Genomic DNA, 20888 nt, shown 5'->3' with positions numbered 1-20888 from the left:
GCACACTTTATAAATTCATTACAAGAGGCGGGAGTACAATGGGTTCGGGTTCAAGGTCAGTTAAAATTTTGGAGAGCACTGATATTTCAGTAAATATTTCTACTGAGACAGAAGATGATTTAGAAATAGATGAAGAACATCAAGATCACTTGAATGAGGAAGATGAGGTATTGGTGAACAAAGAACCGAATCAAAATATTGATGAAAAATTGAATGGGGATAATGAAGATAAAGATGTTCAAGAAGATTGTGAGATGGGGCCTTTGAATATTTATGATCCCGGCAATTGGGATACGATTCATCACAATTTGAGAAAACAAATGGTAGAAAAGGGCCAATAAGAATAACAGATAACGATACTTTTCCTAATGATGAGAAGGGTAGACATTTTTCTTGTTTATTTTATGTCCGAGATCTGTTAAATGGTGAGAAAGAAGATATAAAATGGCTAGTATATTCAGTTGTTGCGGTCAAAGTATTTTGTTTTTGTTGTAAGTTGTTCAAACAAGATAAAATCCTTTCTCATCTAACTACCGAAGGATATAAAGATTGGAGGAACATTGGTCAGAGGCTTAAAAGTCATGAAGTCAGTAAGGAGCACCTTACTTGCATGAGTAAGTGGATTGATTTGCAGCTGTGATTGAAGAAACACGAGACTATAGATAAGAGTTTACAAGAACAAATCAGTAAAGAAAGAGAACATTGGCGACAAGTATTACTAAGAATAATTGCACTTGTAAAAACTCTTGCTAATAATAATTTAGCATTTCGTGGAGATAATGAGAAAATTGATCAAGACAACAATGGCAACTTTTTAAGCTTTATTCAGATGATTGCAGAGTTTGATCCCGTCATGCAACGCATTTATACTCTGTTTGCATCTTCTACAAAGCGGTGGGATGTTTTGAAACGTCATGTGCAAGAACTTACGGTTAAGCCATTGTCTCAAACTCGCTGGGAAAGCCGTGTGAAAACTCTTAAAGCTATTCAATACCAAGCGCCAAAAATAAGAGATGCATTACTTGACTTGGCAAATAGTAGAGAAGACGCTAAAACAAAGAGTACGAAGCGAATTCTTTGGTGACTCATGAACTTGAGAATTTTGAATGCTTGTTTGGCATGATTATCTGGCATAATGTGTTGTTTACCATAAATGTTGTTAGAAAAATCCTTCAAGCTGAAGATATGGATATTGATGTTGCTATCAAACAAATTAAGGGACTCATTTCCTTTTTTGAGAAGTATAGAGAAACTGGATTTTCACATGCCAAGGTAGAAGCTAATGAAATTGCAAACACAATGGGAATTGATCCGTTATTTTCTGAAAAGCGAATCATTCACAGAAAAAAATATTTCGACGAGAGTTCAAGCGAAGAGGTGTTCCAATCAGCTGAAGAATGCTTTAGAGTTCAATATTTCCTCTATGTGGTGGATCAAGCTATTTTGTCGCTTAGTACCAGATTTGAACAATTTCAAAAGTACGACGAGAAGTTTGGTTTTTTGTTTGATCTCAAAGGCTAAGATCTATTGATGATACAACTTTAAATACTTGTTGTGTCAATCTTGAAGAGTATTTGAAATCTTACACTTGTGATATTGACGGGGTGGATTTATCTATGGAGTTAAAAGTTTTGCGATGTATTTTACCGGAAACGGTGAAAAGGCCAATTGAGGTGTTGAACTATTTGCAGGTCATAGACGGTGGTTTTCCGAATACATGGATCTCTTATCGGATATTGTTAACAATTCTAGTTAATGTTGCATCTGCTGAGAGAACATTTTCAAAGTTGAAATTGATTAAGTCTTACCTCCGATCAACTATGGCGCTAGAGAGATTAAATGGACTAGCTATGTTGTCGATCGAGAAAGATATGGTAAAAGAAATTGATTATTCAAGTCTCGTTAGTGATTTTGCTTCAAAAAAATGCGAGAAGGGTAATATTTAAGTGATATCTTTTATTCTAGGTTTAGGTATTTTTATCCTTTCATAAAATATTTATTTTTGTTCGTTTTATCAAGATTTATCATTGTTTAAATTATTTGCTTTACATCTTAATGTCGTTTATTCTTTGAATATTTTTGTTTTGTAGTTTAATTATCACTTGTAAATTAAAGTAGATGAATGACGGTAGTTTTATAAATTATCACGATTAAGAGTAAAAACAAGCTAAATAAAGCTGAATAATTTTGAATCAACAACGATATATTTTTTCAAAGTTTGCTTGGTGCCCCATAATTCCCAGGACCGGCCCTGATAATGTGAATTGTGGTAACGTAAAAGCTAGTGTATTCTTGCCTTGTGTAGTTCAGCTTGAATTACATCCACAAGTAATTTTCATGACAATTAAAATGTCGATTGGTAAAAGAATATTTGATTGGTCAAATGAAGCATCAATTGAACATCTATGTGGAGCCATTGCACATAAATTTGCAATTATCATAAGAAATTAAGAATGAACGTCGGGAACAAATTATTATGATTGTCACCTCATAATAAGTTACAGTACGTTATTGTGGGTACTCCAATTTTTTATTATATTTGATCTACTCGTGTCTAGTGCTTATTTATCTGCAACGTTTTCTAAACTGAATAGGAGTTATTTTTAATTAATTCCTTTTTCCTCAAATAATTCTTTGATCTAGTAATATATTTTAAACAACTGAAAATAGACCGTTTCAAGCATTTATATTTTTGAAAAATGTACTTTATGCAGAAGATAAACAACTTGTTGAGATAAAAGTATTTTACAAAATTCAGTACTGTTGGAATTTTCGGTCAATTGAAAGTTTTTTTTATAAGTTATAAATATAGAGTTTTTTGTGAAAGTGTACTGTTATTTGGTAGATGGTCAATTTTATAAATTCGGTTGAGACTAAAGGATTTTAATTGTGAAAATGAGCATGATATATTATATTTTGAATTTAATTCATGATGCATGTGTTTGAATATTTGATGTAGTGGGGATCTTAGAGAGCATGATCATATGATTAAACATTTTATGTATTGTTTAAATATTGAGAAATAGTGGAAGTTTTAGTGTCTACCTATATGACCATGTTATAATTAATTTTAACGTGATCTTTGTTTAAATCGCTCACTTTATGATTGCAAATTTGTATAGTGATAATGTGATAAATTATGCTTTATTTGCAATCTTACACCAAAAGGCGAAATCCCTCGCCCCCAGGGCCCCCATCCCTTGGCCCGACAACTTTATTTGCAATCTTGATTATATAAGTAACTATCATAGGCCTAAATTTGCATATATGTGACATTGATGTCATTTACAAAGGCCTAATTGTGATTATTAAATTTGCTGAAAATATATTATCAAATATATTTGTGATTTGTGAAGTGAAACATTCTTCAAAGTTTTCAATATTGTTGAATTTTGAAATCTAAAAGAGAGGAATTATATTCCAATTTTTCACCTTGTGTGTATATGCCGATAATTTAAAATTGAAAATTCATATCAATTTGGATTGATTATTTTGACATTAGCCTGTGAAGAAGCCGGTTGATACCGAATGTGATATATAAAATCCTAATGTGTGATAAATCAAATGCTTTGTGCTTTGATTAATGAGATTGTGAAAAATCAATGATTTGTGCATTGATAGATGTGATTGAAAAATTGCAGTTGGCAAATGCGAGAATCTTTTAATGGGAGCCGGAACCATTAAAAGAAAATACAGTACTGTGAATATATGTGAAAATTCACGTGAAAATCTATGAGATATTACATGTAAAATTATTTGAGAATGGTTAATAAACCATTGCGTCTACGAGACTAAACGTTTAATAAGCGCTACTAAATTTGTGAAATTATATTTCACATTATTTCAGAAATAATCTGAAATGCATAGAGGGGGATTGGTTTAAAACCTAATATATTTTGTAAAGTTGTTGATGAGGATACTACCGCCTAGGGGCTAGAGATCCTACGAACTAGGCGAAGAAAAACGAATCTGAAAGTAACTTGATAGTGATAAAAGTGCACACTTTTATTATCCATCATGATGTATGTGCACTAATAAAGCTCGTAACGAACTATGAGGTTGAGACTTTGATCTCTTAATGAATTTTATAGCCCTTATGGGTGGGGTGTTGGAGATACGTAAACATCCTTGATAGAATTCACGTTGTGAGTGTGGAAGTGGGGCCGCTTCCTATGGGAATTATAGCTATTCTCTAGAGCTTTCACGAGAAATGGAATAAAGCACATGGCCATTAAACGTGCTGGCTTTAGAAGCTTCGATCGGGACACTTTGAGTATTATGTGTGCAATATGTTTCTACGTGCCCCAAGGGTCACTGTTTGAAGGCTAAGTCCACTTTGATTCTAGTACGGGAAACATATTGTACTAAGTGAATGTTTGAAGGCATTGTCCACTTTCATTATGCATAATATTCCGCAAGAGCTCAAGTATTATTATTATTCTTATTTTTATTAAAATAGTGGGGGATTGTTGGGTTTTTTAATAAAAATAATATTTTATTAAATATTTTCTTTGACTAATTTATGAGGTCATTTGGACCAACATTTTCAAACCTACAAAGACTTTATTTTGCCTCATTAAACCTCCATAATTTCCTTTAATTCTATATTAAATAGAGGTTTTATGGTGCTTATAATTTATACTATATAAAGGGGACTTTTGTAGCTTTGTAAAGTGAGGAGAGAAGAGAGTACAAGAGAAGATAAAATAAATACTTTTCTTCTATACTATATACTTATACTTTGAGCTTTTGTTGTGTGTCGGGTGTAAGCTTCTACTTCACTCGAACGTACAATTTCGGTGAAGTTACAGCGGAGAGATAGGCTGGGTTGTTGTATCCCATAGGCGACACGATCGGAACCTTTTTGCACCTCATTAGAGAATGGGTCGTGAAATTCGTCTTAAGAGAGCGACCTAGTCCGCGCCTCACCTTGCCTATCTCCATATTATTGTGTATATTATTGCAGCTAATTATCAACTAAGAAAAGAGAGAGCAAATAGAGGACGGGCTTCAATCCGCCAATTCCGAGATCAATCGTCAAAGTGAAGCCCAAGTTCCAACATCCTCCTCGGCAAGACCTCCCGCCGGCCGCCCCTCTCTTTTCCCACCACCGTCACCGCCCCTCATTGCACACTACCACCTCCGTCCGTCCTGTTACTCTTCCTCTCACTCCCCGCCAACGAGAGCTGCTTACCTACGATGTTGGTATTTTTTTTTCTTGCGAAAATCCTTCATTCATTTCAGCCGTCCCGCCCATTCCTCCCTTTCCCGTAGATTTTGATTGCTTTGTTTTAGGCCTGTTTTTTTCTTTCAAAGATGTATTACGTTAATTACATAGTGAATTTCAATAGGTTTGTAGTGAATATTAATTTTGTATTAGAAAGTGGATTTCAATTTGGTAAAATATGCTGGAAAAAAAAAATAATAAAAAACCAATTTTTTTGTAAAAAAAAAACTGAAAAAATTAAAATAAATAAAAGATCGAAAAAATCCGATAAATTGAAAATAAAAAAAATCAAAAAATCCATTTAAAAAAAATTAACTATTTAAAAATAAACGAAAATAAAAAAAAAATTGGAAAAAAAAAAAATTATACATAAAAATCCCAAAAAAAAATACCGATTAGAGTAATTTAAATATTCTGCTATAGTGGAGTTATCCAAAAAATATGATTAAAAATTGAATTTATCCCTCGGACGAATTGAAGGAAGGGGTTATCTCATATAACCCCATTATACAAAGGGGATGACTAAAACGAATCCCAATTTTTTTTCACTCCAATACCAAAAAAAATAAAAAATGAATAATAAATAGGTAATGACATACATATCATTAATGAAAATAAATACCATACGAATATTAAAAATCTCATTTTTCTTCCTCCAATACCAAATACACAAAACCCCTCAAACGAGACACGGCCACGGGCCAGTTCGGGCCGGTTCCGGGCCGGTTCATACCGGTTCACGGTTCACATTTTCCGGAACCGGAACCGGCCCGTAATATTCACGGTTCGGCGGGCCGGCCCGGAAATTTTGAATTTTTTTTTATTTTTTGAAATATTTGATGAATAAGTAAATTAAAAGAAATACTTTTAAATAGAAAAAGGAAAATGAAATAAATGAAAAGACTTGAACTTAATTTTAAATTCAAAATTTTAAAAACAATTTTTTGTTTTTTTTTTCCAACAATTGAAGAGAAATTCGGAAATGCAATACAATTTTTTTTGATTTTTTTTTACTAACAATTGAAGAGAAATTCGAAAATGCAAAAGAAATTTTTTCTTTTTTTTTTTTGACTAAGAACCGAAGAGAAATTCGAGAATGCAAAAACTAAAGAGAGAATTGAACTTTACTAAACTTTGATATTGAAGAAGTAGAGAGAATTGTGAGTGAATTGGTGAGAAATTGGGTTGGGGCATGAGGGTATTTATAGGAAAAATTGGGGGGGGAAAAAATTCAAAAAAAAAGTAAATAACGGCCGGTTCACTAGCCGTTATTTGCTTTTTTTTTTTTTTTTTTTTTTGAATTTTTAAAAAAAAAAAAAAATCCGGCCCGGCAGTTCACGGTTCACCATTTCTTAGAACCGGGCCCGTCCTGGGTAGGACGGGCCGGTTCACGGGTCCGGGCCGGTTCACCCGGTACGGCCGGTTTGGGCCGTCAACGGGCCGGTTCCGGGCCCAAAACCGGCCCATGGCCATGTCTACCTCAAACCCATCTTCTTCTCCACAAATCCCTCAACATCGTCCTTCTTCTTCCTCACAACAAACCCTTCTAAAAAAATCTCAAAACTAAAGAAATTAAAACCTCACACAACTTGTAAAATGGAGTCAAATGACAACAAAATGATAGTTTATGACCAAGGAGAACACATTACGGTAAGTATCGATGTCTTTTTTGAGCTTCGAATTCGATTTTGAAGTTTTTTTTTTTTTAAAGCCGCCGGTAATTTTCGACACATACAAATCAATTTTTTGGTCAATTTTCGACACCAACGTGTCGAAAAATATATTTGGAAAAAAAAAACAAATTTTGACACATACCTGTCGAAATTTCGACAGGTTTTAATTTCTTTAGTTTTGAGATTTTTTAGAAGGATTTGTTGTGAGGAAGAAGAAGGAAGAGGTTGATGGATTTGTGAAGAAGAAGATGAGTTTGAGAGGTTTTGTGCGTTTGATATTGAAGGAAGAAATATGAGATTTTTAATATTTGTATGGTATTTATTTTAATTAAGGGTATTTATGTCATTACCTATTTATTATTTAATTTTTATTTTTTTGGTATTGGAATGAGAAAAATTTGGGATTCGTTTTAGTCATCCCCTTATACAAACTTAGGACATCTCCTATGGAATGGGGGAGGGGTGGGGTGAGGGAAGGGCTGAGGTGTTTAGTGAGTAGGGGGTGGGGCTGAGGTGGCTGGGGGGCTCAATTGAACCCAGGGATAAGCCCAGGCTCTCGCGTGAATTTCACGTTTGCCAGCTTTTGTTCTTTTTTTTTCTTTTTTTCTATTTTCCTTTTTCTTCTCTTTCCACATCAGTATTTTCTTTTTTCTTTTTTTTTTCTTTTGTTTCTCTGTATATTTTCTTTATTTATTTTAATTTATTTTAATTCTTTTTTTTTTTGTTTTTTGTTTCTTTCTTTTTTCTTTATTTATTTTCATTTTATTATTAGTTTCTTTTATTTTACTTTAGTTTTCTCATTTGTTTTTCTCTAATTCGATCTTTTTAATTTAAAATAGTAATTTTATTGTAAATATTCTATTAATTATATTAACATTACGTGTTATTAATTATTTAATAACTTAATAATAGCACAACATAATTTAAAAAATCAAATACTCAAATTTATAGGCCAGGTAAACACTTAAATAAAACTATTACATAAATTTATAACTAAACACTTAAATTTATAAGAAAAAATTATTATTATTATTATTATTATTATTATTATTATTATTATTATTATTATTATTATTATTATTATTATTATTATTATTATTATTATTATTATTATTATATGGTGAGAGTAGTGATGGAAAAAATTGGAAGAAAGAAATTGATCACCTGAACAAAAAAATGAGTTGGAGTCGGGGTCGGGGTCGGGGAGCCCCAGGAGAGCCGCCCCCATGGACAGGAGATGCTCTTAGAAGGAATCAAAAATTGTTATAGATTAATTTAGAGCTAATTGCACATAACCCCCTGTGAAATTTCTAATTGCCGAAAAAGTCCTCGTGTTAAAAATATTAGCAAAGACCCCCCTATGTTGTGTTTTACGAAGCACACTGCACCTTACTTCAAAATTGATGGTTGACTTGTATGCAATGACTAAACTACCCCTAATATGTTTTTACTAATTTTCAGTTTTAAACAAAGAAATGAAAAAAAAAATATCACAGAAAAGGAGAAGAATGGTTGCTGACAATGGTGGGTTGGGATTCATTTTTGTTTTTTTTCAGAACCGAAGAAGAAAGTGTTGCAACGGTAATCTTCGGTACACGGAAATTGTGGATTCAGAAGCTAAAGTAGCGGTGGTGGCATTCAAAGGCAGCGGCGGCGGCGGCGTGGTGGAATCGGAGAGTCGGCAAATGATTCTTTGAGTTTGACATTATTATTCTTCTTCCTCCTGAAGGTACGAATTAAGTTTTCACAAATTGAAAGAAAATGCTATGGAAATTGGAAGAAAGTTCTGTAAAGGGTTTTTGTATATTTTTTTGTTTGGGCAGGGATGTGCCGAAAATTTTTGAGGCGCCATTTTTCTTCTCTTTTGTTTTCTTGGATTTGGAATAGAAATGAACTTCATATTTAGATATGGATTTGGTTGATGGTTTTTGCTGGAAAAAATCATGGTGAAAAAATGGAGGGCTGCTCTTTAGGTTGAAGAAGATGGCTTAATTGAAAATATAAAGGACTCAATTGAAAATTTAAAAAACTTCATTTTGATACTTATAAAATTTTTGGTTGCATTTTGGTATTTCGTGTCAAAAAATGAACCCCCACTCTCATCCATGGCGAGTGAAGTGCACGGTGAGCTCTTAAGGGCCTTATTGCCTTTGACTAATTTTTATAGGGGGGTATTTGCTAAATTTTTTAACACGAGGTCGTTTTCAGCAATTCGAGATTACACAAGGGTGGTTTTTGCAAAAAACCCGATTAGTTTATATATATATATATATATATATATATATATATATATATATATATATATAAACAAGTAATTGTTGGTACAAAATAAGAGCCTATTTGAATAAGGATGACCACATGCATCTTTAAAAATTATTATCTCGGTGACTTTGTGTGGCTGCTGGCTGCATAATGCATCTTTAAAAATTATTATCTCGGTGACTTTGGTGTGGCTGCTGGCTGCATAATGTGCTGGTAGGTAACTGGCACACTACACTAGCATTTATTTCCTAAATAGTCATATTTCACTTTTCACGAAGATTAAAAAACTCAATTAATATATTTTAATTTTAGAAAATTATATAAAAATGACTAAAACAATCTTTAATATTATTAAAGATTTATAAGAGAAAATTAATAAGGTTAAAACAAGAAAAATGCATTTAATGCAATATTGGAAATCTAAAGTAACAGATAATATAGAACAAAAATATTTTAAAAAAAGAGACAGATAAAGTGCATTTAATGCAAGAAAAAATTATAAAAATATTTATAAGAGAAAATTAATCTTATATATAAAAGAAAGAAACGCTGGGCAACCCTAAGAAACCCTAATTTCATATTTGTAATTTTTTTTTTCAATTTTTATCAAATTTTTATTTTCTTAATATTATTTTAAATATTATTTTCGAATTGTATCATATTTTTATCCCCTAAATATTATTTTAAATATTATTTTTTATTTTTATCAGATTTTGTCTCCTAAATATTATTTTTTATGTTTATCAAATTTTTATCTTCTAAATATTATTATAAATACTATTTTTAAATTTATATCTTCAAAATATAATTTTAAATATAATTTTCAACTTTTAGCAGATTTTTATCTCCTAAATATTATCTTCGAATTTTATCAAATTTATATCTCCTAAATAATATCTTAAATATTTGTTTCGAGTTTTATCATGTTTTTATTAGTTTTTTATCTCCTAAATATTATTTTCGATTTTTATCAGATTTTTTGTCTCCTAAATATTATTTTGATTTTTATCAAATTTTACTATCCTAAATATTATTTTAAATAATATTTTTGATTTTAATCATATTTTATCTCCTAAATATTATTCTAATTATTGTTTTCGTATTTTATCAACTTTTATCTCATTAACATTATTTTAAATATTATTTTCGGTTTTTATCAAATTTTTATCTCCTAACTATTAATTTAAATTTTATTTTCGATTTTTATCAGATTTTTATCTCCTAAATATTATTTTTTTATTTTTTATCAATTTTTTATCTCCTAAATATTATTTTAAATATTATTATCGATTTTCATCAAATTTTTATCTCCTAATATTATTTATAATAATCTGATTTTCGGTTTTTACCGAAAAAGGGTAAATAAATCTGATTTTCATCTCTAGCGAATTTTGTGACATCGTTTTACAGAATGTATTTGAATTTTATTTCTTACCTACCTAAGGCTTCTTATTTTGGTAACCCGACTTTAGATTTTTTTTCTTATTTTCTTCTTCATCATCCTATTCACTGTGTGATAATTAGTTTACATCTTTTTCCATCATGGCTTATAAGTAATTTCATTTTGTTAAATTATGTGGTTCATTAATTTATACCAAAGATTTCAAATTTTATGCATAACAATTATTTCATTTTATATGTTATTGGACATGTTATTGAAAATGATGATTTGAGATAATTAACCAAAAATGGGCGAAGCCACAAGCTATTGGAAGTCGACCTTCAAGACTTATTGTTCGTATACGATATTTAATTTATTGTTTATATTTATTTTTGTTTCTTAATTTTCCAATTGTTAATTCCAGTAGCAAAACAGGACTAAAACGAGGTAGTGGAGAAGGGCTTAGTTCCGATGCAAGATGTATAGATGGCCTTTTACGATAGTATGTTGTCGATAGTTTAGTTTTGATTATGTTAACTAAGTTATTAAATCTAATTACTTTTAAGCTCAACATGAAAGAGATAGTTGATGATTTTTTTCCTGGTTCAAATTTTCAATCTACTGGTATTAGCTGATTCAATTCATTTGGAAAATTATTCAACAGTAAATTTATTTGCTTTTTTTTTTTTTGTGTGTGTAGTATACTTATTAATGTTCCACTGATGAATTATTAATGAATGATTATAATATAATTTTGATCATACGATACATCAAACGTTTGTTTATATTCTTACAACATCAAAACAATGCAATTTGTTGTCCCGTGCATCGCACGGGTACAATTACTAGTAAGGTTAAAACAAGAAAAATGCATTTAATGCAATATTGAAAATCTAAAGTAATAAATAATGTATAAGCAAAATATTTAAAAAAAGGGTAAATAGCACTTAACCCCCTTGTGGTTTCACCATTTGGCAGATGACCCCCTTGTGGTATCAATTTTGGCACATTACCCCCTTGAGGTTTGATTGAGGTAGCTCCGTTACTTTTTCCTTCCAACTTAACGGTGCGTGTACATCACACCATCATAAAAGCGAGTGATTGTAATGACAAGTCAATGTAGATTAATAGAAAGACTAATACACCCTACCACTCTTTGTTTTTCCATTTTCGTTTTTCATTTCCTTTTTCTTTTCCTTTCTAATTCAAAGTTAATATCGGGTTTGTAATTGTCTGTAATTGTGGAACTGATTTAGGGTTGTTTAGGTGGAATTTGGGTTGATATTGTTTTTTTTTAATTGTGTATGATTAGGGGTGCAAGTTGGAACGGAAATTCCGATTTCCGCCGATTCCGATCCGAAAAGTTCCGATTTTGGAACAACTTTTTTCATTCCGATTTCCGAAATTCCGATTTCCGATTTTTTCCAATTTTTTTGGATTGGGATTGGAATTATATTAAAAAAAATTGGAATTTCCGATTTCCGATCCGATTATTTCCGAAATTAATTCCGAAAAAATTCCAATTTTTTTCCGAAAAAAACCGATGTTTTTCCAAAAAATACATCTTTGAGTAATATATATATATATATATATATATATATATATATATATATATATATATATATATATATATATATATATATATATATATATATATATATATATATATATATATATATATATATATATATTATATTATACTTATTTTACATTATTTAGTTGTATTTATTCTTTATGGGTCATGTCACCTAAAAAAGCCCTAGTTTATTTTATGTAAAACCCTAGTTTTACGTTTATTATTTCTTGTGCAAAGCCAAAGAGTTTATTTAATTTTTGCTAGAAGTTTTATTGGATATTATGATGTCGTTTATTTTTATTTATTTTTTGAATTGAAATTTAGTAGTTATTTTTATCGACGTGGATGTTTTTATTTTTAGCAAATTATGAAATTTTCAGCGAAGTTTCGAAATTTTAATACTTATGTCATTTCCGAAAAATTCCGAAATTCCGAAATTTCCGAGCCTTTTGGAATTGGAATGAATTTTTAGATTCCGAAAATTTTGGAATTGGAATTGGAATTGATTTTGTACTTCCGAAATTTTTTGGAAATATTCCGAAAAGGCTAATTCCGATCCGATCCTTCCGACTTTCAGCCCTATGTATGATATATGATTAGGGATAGAGTTCGGTGGGTTAAAATATCACATTTTCGGACAATTTTTTTGATTTAATTGGAAATTCAAGAAATTAATTTAAATATTACTTTTGAAATTTATATATTCATCCAACTTTGGAAGCTTCAGAAAAATAAAAATTATATTTAGGATTTTCAAACTTTGAAACTTAAAAAAAAATTCAAAAAAAAAAATATATATATATTAAATATAATAATAATAATAATAATAATAATAATAATAATAATAATAATAATAATAATAATAATAATAATAATAATAATAATAATAATAATCTTATATATAAAAGAAAGAAACGCTAGGGCAACCCTAAGAAACCCTAATGTCATATTTGTAAATTTTTTTCAATTTCTATCAAATTTTTATCTCCTTAATATTATTTTAAATATTATTTTCGAATTTTATCATATTTGTATCCCCTAAATATTATTTTTTATTTTTATCATATTTTTGTCTCCTAAATATTATTTTTTATTTTAATCAAATTTTTATCTCCTAAATATTATTATAAATAATATTTTTTTAGTTTTATCAATTTTATATCTCCTAACTATAATTTTAAATATAATTTTCAACTTTTAGCAGATTTTTATCTCCTAAATATTATTTTCGAATTTTATCAAAGTTATATCTCCTAAATAATATTTTAAATATTTTTTTCGAGTAATCATGTTTTTATTAGTTTTTTTATCTCCTAAATATTAATTTTGTTTTTTTATCAGATTATTGTCTCCTAAACATTATTTTCGATTTTTATCAAATTTAATCTCCTAAATATTATTTTAAATAATAATTTTGATTTTAATCATATTTTATCTCCTAAATATTATTCTAATTATTATTTTCGTATTTTATCAACTTTTATCTCATTAACATTATTTGAAATATTACTTTCGATGTTTATCAAATTTTTATCTTCTAACTATTATTTTAAATTTTATTTTCGATTTTTATCAGATTTTTATCTTTTATATATTATTTTTTGATTTTTTTATCAAATTTTTATCTCCTAAATAGTATTTTAAATATTATTATCGATTTTCATCAAATTCTCCTAGATATTATTTATAATAATCTGATTTTCGATTTTTACAGAAAAGGGTAAATAAATCTGATTTTCATCCCTGCGAATTTTGTGACATCGTTTTACATAATGTCTGCAACATTTGAATTTTATTTCTTCCCTACCTAAGGCTTCTTCTTTTGGTAACCCGACTTTAGATTTTGTTTTTTATCTTCTTCATCCTATTGACTGTGTGGCAATTAGTTTACATCTTTTTCCATCATGGCTTATCGGTAATTTCATTTTGTTAAATTATGTGTTTCATTAATTTATACCAAAGTTTTCAAAATTTATGTATAACAATTATTTCATTTTATATGTGATTGGACATGTTATTGAAATGGATGATTTGAGAGAATTAACCAAAAATGGGCGGAGCCACAAGCTATTGGAAGTCGACCTTCAAGACTTATTGTTTGTATGCGATATTTAATTTATTGTTTATATTTATTTTTGTTTCTTAATTTTCCAATTGTTAATTCCAGTGGCAAAACAGCCTGAAAATGAGGCAGTGGAGAAGGGCTTAGTTCCGATGCAAGATGTATAGATGGCCTTTTATGTTGTCGATAGTTTAGTTTTGATTATGTTAACTAAGTTGATGATTTTTTTCCTGGTTCAAATTTTCAATCTACTGGTATTAGCTGATTCAATTCATTTGGAAAATTATTCAATAGTAAAGTTATTTCCTTTTTTTGTGTGTAGTATACTTAATGATGTTCCAGTATAATAGAATTTTGATTATACGATACATCAAACGTTTGTTTATATTCTTACAACATCAAAACAATGCAATTTGTTGTCACGTGCATCGCACGGGTACAATTACTAGTAATAATAATAATAATAATAATAATAATAATAATAATAATAATAATAATAATAATAATAATAATAATAATAATAATAATAATAATAATAATAATAATAATAATAATAATAATAATAATAATAATAATAATAATAATAATAATAATAATAATAATAATTAGTGGCAGTTAAATTTGAAATCCGTAGAATTGTTTTTTAGAAGTGGACTTCAGCAAATAAATAGATCGTTCGGAATTAAATTTGTAGTTTTACATTTAATTCAAATTTTAATAATTGAAAATTAGAATTGTAGAAACGGTACATATTTTTAAGTTACAATAAATAAAGGGGAAATATGCAATACCCCCCTCAAATGGAAAATATTATGAGTAAAACCCATTTGACTTTTAAGACTTTTGCACAAACCCAAAATCCAATCTTAATTAGTGAAACCCCCTCAATAAATGTGATAAGCCGAAACTACCCTTATAGGTAGGTTTTTTAAAATAATTACAATATTTATTTTCCATAACCTCTCACGTGATTGTAGGATTACTTTAATTCTCTCTTTAAATCTCCAGATTTCTCTCTTTCGTTATCTCTCTCTCCTCTCGTTCTCTCACATAATTTTCGTTATCTCTCTCCTCTCATTCTCTCACAAATTTTTTTAATTACATGCATCTTCCGATCACTTTTTTCCATGTACACGTTGACTTTTCTAGGCTCATCTTTTTCTCCCACTGTCATATTTTTTTTTTACTTTAATTAATTGTTTCGAAAATTTTATTTAATGTGATAAATTAAAATTTAATTTGTAGTGTGTACAGACTACAGTACTTGAATTACATGCTGCTATATATATATATATATATATATATATATATATATATATATATATATATATATATATATATATATATATATATATATATATATTCTCATGATTTAAGATTCATATTTTGTTTATATTTCTCAGGTGAAGTACTGAAGAGAGCCCGACAATATTACCAAATGTAATTCGTTCTTCTCCTTAATTGCATTTTATTTGTTCTAGATGTAAGCCTCTAGATGCAAGCCACCGGCCACAACCGCCATCTAGGGTTACGCCTTTCCTCCTCCCAGCCCCATCAATACCCCAAACACTCTTGCCTCCGCCTCCTCACCACTAACCCATACTAGATTGATGCAAATAAAACAACGCCGACGAGATTTGAGGAACCCATAGCGTAATTAGGAGTGTAGTCACATTGTAGTCACATTGTAGTCACATTGGAGTCACATTGGACTCACTGTTATTGAATAAATACATACTTAATATGACTACAGTCATGGTTAATTAATATTTTTTTTTCTCGAATTAATTGTCGAAAAACAGACTAATTGGAGAGAATCAACCATGTAGTCATATGTAGTCGTACATAGTCATATATAAGATCTGTAGGTTTTTTTTTTTTTTTTTTTTTCTAATTTACAATAATGCTGATTGTTGTTTTTAGTTGAAGAATTGATACATGTGTTTTTTTCGATATATATGTGGCTACAACTTGACTTGTAATAACAAGATTCAAAATTGTGATTTTTTTCTGTGGATGTTCGTTGATTGGATTTTTTTCGTAAATAATAGGCGATCTTCGTTTTTTTAATATAATTTGGTAAACATGATTGTATTACACTATATAATCATATAATCATGTATTTTAAAGTTAAAAATGCAAAAACCTACAAAATAAAGAAAGAATATGACTACAATTGATATAGTCACATACAGTCATATTAAATTATAGTCATATTCAACTATAGTCATATTCAACGTTTATAGTCATATTCAACTATAGTCATATTCAACGTAATAAATTTGTATGGGAAAAAAATCAATTTTTTGTTTAAATTTTTTTTAAGAAAATATTAAAAAAGAAATATTAAAAATAAAAAGTAATAAAAAAATTAAAAATAAAAAATAATAAAAAAATAAAAAAATAAAAAATAAAAAATAAAATATAAAAATTGTACGCTGCAAAGCTTTTAATTAGTGGGTTTAGATTTGTACGTGATCAAGCATATTTTTATTTTTTTTTAATTTGTTGGCTGATGTTATGGAGATATGATATTATGCTGATTTTTTTTTATTTTCTTCTTTAATTAGTTGGCTGAATTTAAGGAATTGAGATATTGAGTTGGAAAAAAATTGCTATTATTTTGGCATTATTTAAGGAAAGCAAGAAACGTGTAATTATTGGGTAGGAGATTGTATAATTTTAGAAGGGTAGTATTGGAATTAATATTTATAGGGGGTTATCACAAAGAAAGATTTTAGAGTTGGACATATCACCATTTATTATTCATCCTAGGGGTTTATTGCTAAAGACCCCATAAATAAATTACAGGAGAAGAAATGGAAATTCTAGAAACCAACCACCAGTTGGTGCGGATGTGATTTTGCCTTATTTTAAGGGGTAATATTGTCTTTTCAAGATTTCTGTTAATGGTGTTAATAGAAGCTACCTTAATCAAACCTTAAGGGGGTAATGTGCCTAATTTGATACCACAAGGGGGTCATGTGCCAAATGGTGAAACCACAAGGGGGTTAAGTGCTATTTACCCTTAAAAAAATAGACAGTTATTGTGGACCGGAAAAGGGAGTAATTGATTATTGTTAAAACCTTTCCTCTTCTATTTAACGAAAGAACAACACAAAAACATCTGCACTCAGTTCTCAATACTCAATAGCAGCACAAAAATGGCGGATTACTTACCTGAAGAAATCGTAATCAACATCCTCCAAAGGCTTCCCGTCGAAACCCTCCTCCGCTGCACCGCCGTCCGCAAATCATGGTACTCTCTCATCACCTCCCCCGAATTCATTTCCTCTCACTTAAAACTCGCCGCCGCCGCCGCCGCCGCCGACGAAACCCCTCTACTCCTGATACGCCGCCGTATCAGCAGCTCCGAGCGCTACGAGCTGCACTCCGACGGCGAGCCTCTCACCCGCGTATCTAAATTGAATTTCCCGTTCAGCAGCACGAATTCCTATTTCACAATCGTCGGCAGCTGTAACGGATTGCTCTGCATTTACGACGATCGAGTTGATTACACCGACACAATTATTCTGTGGAACCCATGTATTAAGAAATCAATCCTCCTCCCCGAACCAAACCTAATTCACAATTCATATGGTGGTTTCGCACAATCGTTTGGATTTGGGTTTGATGCAATTGCCGGTGATTACAAGGTGGTTAGGGTTTCTTGTGTGGATGATTTAGATCACCAAATTGAGCTTTACAAGTTGAGCACCGGCGCGTGGCAAGATATTAGTAGTCACTTGAAATTCGATCGGTGTTTCATCATCGATGACCGATCTCGTCAAGCCTATGTGAATGGAGCCACAAATTGGATCGCAAGTTGTCCCCATTCGTGTGATTTTATTGTGTTATTTGATATGAGTACAGAGGTGTTTGGGGAGATTAAACTGCCGATTGAGGTTTCGGAAACCGATCCGATTATAAGTAAAGATTTGATGGTTTTCGACGAACGTCTTGCTCTTGTATTGTGCAGTGATTCGGCGGTGGAGCCCACCTTTTGTGTTTGGGTGATGAAAGAATACGGTGTGGAGGAATCTTGGTGTAAACAACTCGTCTTTGAATTTCATATACTTGGAGCTATATTTATTCGGCCGTTGTGGGTGAGAAAATGCGGCAGAGTTATGGCGGTTTTGCAGGATGGGGGTTTGTATTCTTTCGATCTTAATGACGACGAAATTAAGGATCTTGGTGTGCATTGCTCGGGATATGAATATTATGAGCACTCTTTTCATGTAGATAGTTACATCAAAAGTTTGGTTCTTTTGGAGAGGGGCGCTTATTTTTCTGATTCGGTCACTTGCGACCAATTGATGCCGAATCGACAAATATATGACTTTGATTCTATCGGTAGCTGTGAAAGTGATTGACAGTAATCGGGCAATTTAGCCAGCTTGAAGGAACTCGGTGTAAAGTGTGGACGATAACAAATGTGGATCAACGTAGAACTGAAAGAGATGAGATGAAATTTTGTCTCTATATATGTTTTAATCTCGCTTTCTTTCTTTCTTTTTTTCTTGTTTGTTTTTAACAAGTATTAGTAGAAAAATTATATAATTATTTGCTGTTTAACCCTACTGTTTGTGAATATCTCTGTATCTGCAAGATTAGTTTTCTGGATTCTTTGCTACTGTATTGATTTCATTTGAGTTTCGATTTTATATTAACTTCTGATTAAGTAGCCAAAACAGAGAGATGCATATCACCATTGATCACTCTAATGTGGTAATATTTGTTTGTTAGTTCGAACGTTGTTATTTAGTTTTGTATGTTAACACCATGTTGGATGGTGGAAGGCTGGTCGGTGGGCGGAAGGAGTGAGGAGACAATTTCAGTAGACCAAATTCAAAAATAAAAATGCTAATATGTGTCGCAATTGAACTATAAATCGGGTTTGGGAGGTGACGTGGTTTGAGGCGGGTAGAGGTGGTCTGAGACGGTCAACCACTTTACCAGAGGTGGTCTGAGACGGTCAAACCTTGAAGGAGACGGTCAAACTTTGGTGGCAATTCCACTTTACCCCTTGTACTCTGCCCAAGAACCACTTTACCCCTCGTAGACACACACGGCCACGGGTCGGGTTTGACCCGGACCCGGCCCATTGACCATGGACCCGGACCCGACCGAGTACGGGCCGGTTTTGGGTCCCGATTACTTAGACCCGGGACCCGACGGGTCTACCCGGCGGGGGGACCCGAGGGCCCGGACCCGAGGACCCGGCCCGAAGACCCGACGGGTCAACCCGAGAATATCCGATATTTTGTCCAAAAATGCGCAAACTGGGGTTAGAACTCAGGGCGCTGGGTAGAATAAGGAGCACTTTACCAGCAGGCCAACCAATATGTTTGATCAAATGTAGACAACAAATGTATATAATACAAACCTATGGCGTAAATGATAAATATGTTAAATAAATTATTAATTTTCATATTAATTATTATTAAATAATTTTAATTAAATAATTAACAAATGCAATATAAGAAAAATATATATAATCACAATTCAATACTGCAAAACATCTATTATTAATTAATATATCAATATAAGCTCCACTGTTGAAAAATATAAAGTATTGAATCAATTCAATATATAAACAAATGCGTTGACTTATTAAAAATTGACTTATGTTATTAAAATCGATAGTGTGAAAAAATCGAATGAAAAATAAAATAATATGTTTATTTAAAAAAAACAATTATAACCCATTTCAATTAATTTAAGTCGATTAACCTCAATTGTTGACAATAACTTATTAATATTATTGAGTATTTTATCATAAGATAATTATTTATATAAATGGTGTTTAATTTAACAAAAATAGATTATATCCCATTTCAATTAATATTCTTACTTTAAAAATAACATTATATATGACTAGTATAATCAAAATATTATGATGTAATTTCTCTTTTAATAATTGATTTAATTTGTAAAAATCGTAGGAATTAAATTGTAGACCATATGATTTAATCGTTTTTTTACATATACATTTTATTCAAATATTAGAATCGAATCGTAAGATTTAAATGGATTAATCTAAAGTCCTTTTAATTTTGATATTATATTTGTTAATAATGTAATTAAAATGGTTTAATAATTATGAATATGAAAATTAACAATGCATTTAACATTATTTATTATAATCATTTCATACTGTTTTGTTTATATTTATGTATATTTCTTGCAAGAAATTTCACAAATATTTATCTTGTCTCAGTGGTTTGGAATTCTTTTCAAGTGTGTTGTGACCCGGGTTCGAATCTCATCCATACCAATTTTGGACAAAATTTAAAAATCCGGTCCGGACCCGGACCCGGCCCGGAACCGACCCGGAACCGGGTGGACCCCGGCCCGGACCCGGACCGCCTTCCCGCGGGTCAGTTTCGGGTCCTCCAAAACTCGGACCCGGACCCGGCGGGTCCGACCCGGAACCGGACCCGACCCGACCCGGGGCCATTGTCTACCCCCTCGTACTCTTAATTTCGTCGATTTACCCCCTTGTACTTGTACAATTTCCCAATACAACCCTCTTTGTCAACTTTTTTCGATTTTGACTCTGACGCCATTTGGTCAAGAGTCAAAATATTGACGTAAATATTGAATTTTTTCGATTTTGACTCTCGAGATTAGAAAAGAGAAAGTTTCACACAATGTTATTAGAACCGGACCGGACCGGCCGGTTCGACCGCGACCCGCCGGAAAAC

General features: G+C 30.9%; 1 protein-coding gene and 1 pseudogene across 1 annotated transcript; both read left to right on the top strand.

The window, feature by feature from the left end:
- Positions 1-1185: 1185 nt before the first annotated feature.
- On the top strand, positions 1186-1946 carry LOC148765766 (uncharacterized; annotated as a pseudogene).
- A 15319-nt stretch (positions 1947-17265) lies between these two features.
- LOC105964394 (F-box/kelch-repeat protein At3g23880) lies at positions 17266-18828 on the top strand. Its single transcript, XM_012988914.2, has one exon. It carries the CDS (start codon positions 17346-17348, stop codon positions 18552-18554), a length of 1209 nt encoding a protein of 402 aa, XP_012844368.2. The 5' UTR covers positions 17266-17345; the 3' UTR covers positions 18555-18828.
- Positions 18829-20888: the final 2060 nt, after the last annotated feature.

This window comes from Erythranthe guttata, chromosome 13 (assembly GCF_056151865.1).
Source record: "Erythranthe guttata isolate IM_541 chromosome 13, IM_541, whole genome shotgun sequence".
Classification (NCBI taxonomy): domain Eukaryota; kingdom Viridiplantae; phylum Streptophyta; class Magnoliopsida; order Lamiales; family Phrymaceae; genus Erythranthe; species Erythranthe guttata.
Note: the sequence above shows the minus strand (reverse complement) of the source record. Positions and strands in the feature narration are given on the sequence as shown.

Bases quoted from the DNA above. Each gene is read 5' to 3' on its own strand.
- LOC105964394 (XM_012988914.2), top strand. From the start codon at position 17,346: ATGGCGGATTACTTACCTGAAGAAATCGTAATCAACATCCTCCAAAGG.